At 39.9% G+C, this 4,639-nt stretch overlaps 1 protein-coding gene across 1 annotated transcript; it reads right to left on the bottom strand.

Moving 5' to 3' along the window:
• Positions 1-354: 354 nt before the first annotated feature.
• Positions 355-3,604, bottom strand: LOC119147034 (probable G-protein coupled receptor 141). The gene is made up of 2 exons (XM_037385485.1): positions 3,500-3,604; positions 355-2,018 (listed from the first exon to the last, which is right to left on the bottom strand). The coding sequence occupies exon 2, from the start codon at positions 1,992-1,994 to the stop codon at positions 1,128-1,130; it is 867 nt and encodes a 288-aa protein (XP_037241382.1). The 5' UTR covers positions 1,995-2,018; positions 3,500-3,604; the 3' UTR covers positions 355-1,127.
• Positions 3,605-4,639: the final 1,035 nt, after the last annotated feature.

The raw sequence follows: 4,639 nt of genomic DNA, 5'->3' as shown, positions 1-4,639 counted from the left end.
TGTGGTACCCAAAGAATATCATCTGTCTAATGGAGAAAATATATACTCCAGCACAAGTTTGTATACACACATGAGCATATGTTGAACTGATTAAACACAGTTCAGTTAAATTTATTCTAGTTTTACTTCGTTAGATGGGCAAATGGAAAAAATATGGTATCTGATAATAAATCAACAAGCAACTGAAAGTGACCAGACATCAAAGGTTTTTTTGAAGGCTGATAAAATATCTCCCTCTCCTAGAGAGCAGCTGATCCACCAGTAAAGGAACAGACCCCTTGATCTGAATTCCAGATCCAGTTATAGGACCACATTAACTTGTATTTCTTTGGCTAGAATTGACCTAAGGGATAACAGCCACAGATCCAGCCCTGACAGGGGAGTGACACAAGGCAGAAGTTTTGAAAGCTGTGTCCCGTTCCGCTCTCACTTGCTCTATACATGTGATTACCACAATTCAGTGAGCTGCTTGTGGTTTTGAAATGAAGCGAAGGTGACCTTGTGAGACTGATAAGTTTTTTCATATAATTTAATTTAATATTTGTATAAGCAAAGAAAAGGATTCTGCTGGAATATGTTACTACAGTATTTCATTCATACCCGGTTTCATGCCTTGAATACTTTTTATTTGAACAGAGTCTATGTCCTTGCTATCTAAAATCACTAGTACAAACATCCTGTAAGAGAATTTCTTTCTTCTCTCTCTTCCCCTCAGTATCACAACTTCCAGAAGAATTCATTAAACCTTCAGAGTGGACAACTTATTGGACACAGTGGGTTGTTGTTACTGAGATACTTTGAGGGAAAAATAGAAAGGAACGGATGCTCGTGCTGTAATTGTTAGAGACGGACAGCTGAGGAAAGTCTTGTTAAAGCTTCAGGGCATGACTCTTAGGTCAAAGACCAGAGTAAGAGCCAAGTGTCTGCCTTCAAGGGAGAAAATAAAACCCAGTAGCTTCTGAAAGATAGATCTTACTGGTCTGCACAAGCCAAACTATGCTACAGACACACACAGCCATGCTGAAGGCTCAGCAGTCTCCCCGGCTCAGCAAGGTCCTGACACAGTTTTATTTCTGCTAAAAGCTGGTACTGACACCCTGCAGCTGGATTTCCTGGTGGCTGCAAGTTCAGTGGGCTATTCCTGCTATGAAGCACAACATATCCAAGCAGCACATTGCTGTTAAAGCTAAAAAAATTTCGTTGTATGGAAGGAGTTTATGGTCTTTGTCCAGGTGGCAGTTTTGGATGTAATATACTCTGAACACGTGATGAGGCATAAAACACACTAATGTTACCAGGATGAAGAAGAAACTCTTTGCCTGAGCCCTGAATTCCACATGGGAGTTGATGTCAGGCCAGTATTTCACAGCCAGTCTACAGATGACAGACAACTGGATGACAGTAAGCACAGCACAAACTGCCACCAAAATCCCAACCAAGCAGTAGTTTGTGATCACCATGGGCACCTCTTGTATCTCCTTGTGGAACTGAAAGCATTCGGAGGGGTTGTACGTCTTAGAGGTGCCATAGTGGGAGAGAAGAACCGGTGTGACCACCAGTGCTCCCACCAGCCAGACAGCACCCACCCAGGTGGTGGTGTAGCACTTCCTAAACTCCAGGCGGAGGAGGCGTATTACGATGATAGCCACGTAAAACATGAAGGTGGTGTACATGTGGAGGTAGATGATGGCGCTTGCTAGCTTACAGGTGAACCTCCCAAATTTCCATTCCTGTAAAATGTAATAGCTGAGGCGGAAGGGGATGCTGAGTAGCATCAAGGTATGCAGCACCAGAAGGCTGATGATGATAATGGTCATCACAGATTGCGATCGTCTTTGAAACAACTGATGGGACATCATGATGACCCCAAGGGTGCCGCCGGCCAGGTTGATGAGGTACAGGGCTATGAGAATGGTGCGGAGCCTCTCTGAGGTGTCTGGCAGCGTCTCATTGGAGGAGTAGATCTGCTGGGTTATGCTGCTGTTCGGAATCATCTTAAGCTTCTCTTTCAAAGCTTACTGAAAGTGAAAAATGGGAATTGTCAAAATAGACACATTTTCTTTGTTGCTTCCTTTATTGTTAACTGTGGAATGTCACAGATGCATGAAGGGACATTTTACTGAATTGTGTTGGAAATGATGTTGTCCCACGTAGTATACAACATTATAGCTACTGTCATGCTGTATATGACAACAATAACTCTTCCCTCTCAGTGTTCTTTATATTTCACATTTTCTATTAATTATGAATGAATTTTTAATTTACTAAGCTGCATTCTAGGAATTTTTATCATTATTATTTGCCTCGAGATTCAGCCATTTTAAAATAGCCAAGACTCTGTTTATCAATTATACAAGTTCAATCTGCACTCATAAAGCTAAAATTGGAGGTGGGAATAATACTGAAATGTGAAGAGGTTGTACTTATAATTTGAGGATACTTTATGAAGACACCTGAGCCCTCTTTTTAGCGTCTTGCTGGATGGATCTAGGACACCCGTAAGGCAGCAACAGTTTCAGTTTCAAGATGCATAGAGCACACTGAAAATAAAATTATGAAAATTCCATTGCTTCTTGCTTCAGCTCCAAGTCTTTTTCACCTGAGCTACTCTACTATCAAAAGTGAGGAAAAGCTAAAAATTCTTTTAAGAACAATCTTCTGAAAGATGTAATCCTATTGGCACTTGTTGAACATAGCAACACAGCTGCATTCTCATTTAGACTTAAGGCAAAATATGGACTGTTCTGTTGTTTGGGCTTGCATAGAAGTATACTTCTGTATATAATTCTGAACAAGTAAATGGGAACAGCATGTGGGGTACTTGCATACTTTGCTAATGAAATTTGTCCTTATCTTGCAAAAAGTTTCAAAAAAAAACCAAAGTAAAAGCTGGAAAATGGTCACTTAAAAAAGCAGCGCCTTCTCTCTCTGATTCCTTTGCAATTTGAAATCAACAAACTAGTTTTAATCAGCAATTCTTAATTTACTTGCACTCATCTGTAAAATGATAGGCTGCAATTGTGAAACATTTTCAGGAAAACTTACTTATGAAGTAATTTTTAATTTATCTATTTATTCCTTATAAGGAAAGGAAGAAGATCAGGAAAAGCATCTTTAGAAAGCCATTGGAGTGTTGTTTCCAAGACTGATGTAAACCTTTCTGTTCACTCCCTTTTAAAATGCATGATCTTAGAAGCATTTAAATGGCTAAAAGCACATATCCACCACCCAATATTCCTGAGACAGGCATGATAAATTTGCTTTCTCAGACACTTTGCTATAAGAAAAGTTTTACAAGTTTTCAGAAGATGACTTTCTGCTCTTGACAGAAATTCATTTTCCAATGTAAACTGTTAATATTTCAAGCTGGCTTTAAGAAGGTACAATCTTTTTTGTTGTTATAAACAGCATAATTACAGCCTAGATGCCAACATTTTATATTACTCTGAAATAGATTATGTTTTTCACTGTTTATAGAAATAAAATACTAAAATTTTACCTTATAATCTCCTGGTTTTGTAACTCCCTCCTTCTTCTTTGCCATTTCACCCATCCATAGCCTATGGCACATATAACCAGCAAGAAAAAAGGAGCCTTTGGTGTTACTGTTTGACCAAGAATGGTTGAAAGTTTTCTCAGCCCACATACAGGAAGGCACAAGTCTTTTTTCCCCCCCCCCCCCCCCCCCCCCCCACTGTGATAGCAATCACATACGTTCAACAACTTATATGATTTTGTTCATGCAGAGAAAACTGCTGAAAAGCTGCTGAGCTGTCAGAGACCATTGCTGTGCTCGGACCTCAGACTGTAGGATGGACTCACCCACCAGGACTACTGGACTTTCTGCCCACACTTTGGGCAGCCTCAAAGCTCCGATGAGCAGTGATTCCCTGAGCTGTACAACTACTAGAAGTTACCAGGGTTTGCTACTAAGCAAGTAAAAAGTGCCACTGATCAAATAAAGAGATCTTCAGCTAAGCAGAGGATTTTTCATTATAAAAGCACTTTTCCCCTTAATGGTTGGACTTGATCTTAAAGGTCATTTCCAGCCTGAATGATTCTATGATTCTATGTTTAATAACTAAGCTAAATGTTCCAGAGTGACAAAGCCTTCAGCAGAGTTAACAAAAGATTCCACTCTAACATGCTATTGGATCTTCAAGAATTCAGAGGAGACTGCTCTCTGTTAAAATATTTTAAGTAAAATAAGCTTCAGGCATATATAAAAAGTGACTTAAGAGTTCCTGCTGTTAAAAAAAGACATGCAGAGGCCGGTGGTGGTTGAAGATGGTGCCTGAACCACAGGCATGAATGCTGATCCTAAACCATATCGTTAGCACAAGGTAGCTCACCAAAAAGAGGAAAGCATTGAGTCCAGGCTCTTGCAGATATTAAAAAACAGTTTCTTGACTAGAAATTAAACAGAAAAGTGTTAGCCAGCTTATTTTTCAATTAGCATTTTAAACCACCCCCAGAGTCATCAGTACTCAAACATGAAAGGACAACGCAAGGTTTTGTGAGCAGTAACATAAATACCATGTTCCAGCAGGGCTGAACTAACACTGTTGCTGCCATCCTGTGATCATCCCCTGCTGTGCATGTGAGGATGGATCCCTCCAAGAGGCTTCTTTCTTATTAA

The sequence above is a fragment of the Falco rusticolus genome, chromosome 4, assembly GCF_015220075.1.
Source record: "Falco rusticolus isolate bFalRus1 chromosome 4, bFalRus1.pri, whole genome shotgun sequence".
Taxonomy (NCBI): Eukaryota; Metazoa; Chordata; class Aves; order Falconiformes; family Falconidae; genus Falco; species Falco rusticolus.
The sequence above is the reverse complement of the archived record's forward strand: the minus strand, read 5'-3'. Positions and strand labels throughout refer to the sequence as shown.

What these genes read in the sequence shown, in the direction of transcription:
- LOC119147034 (XM_037385485.1), bottom strand. Translation starts at nt 1,994, where the DNA reads ATGATTCCGAACAGCAGCATAACCCAGCAGATCTACTCCTCCAATGAG.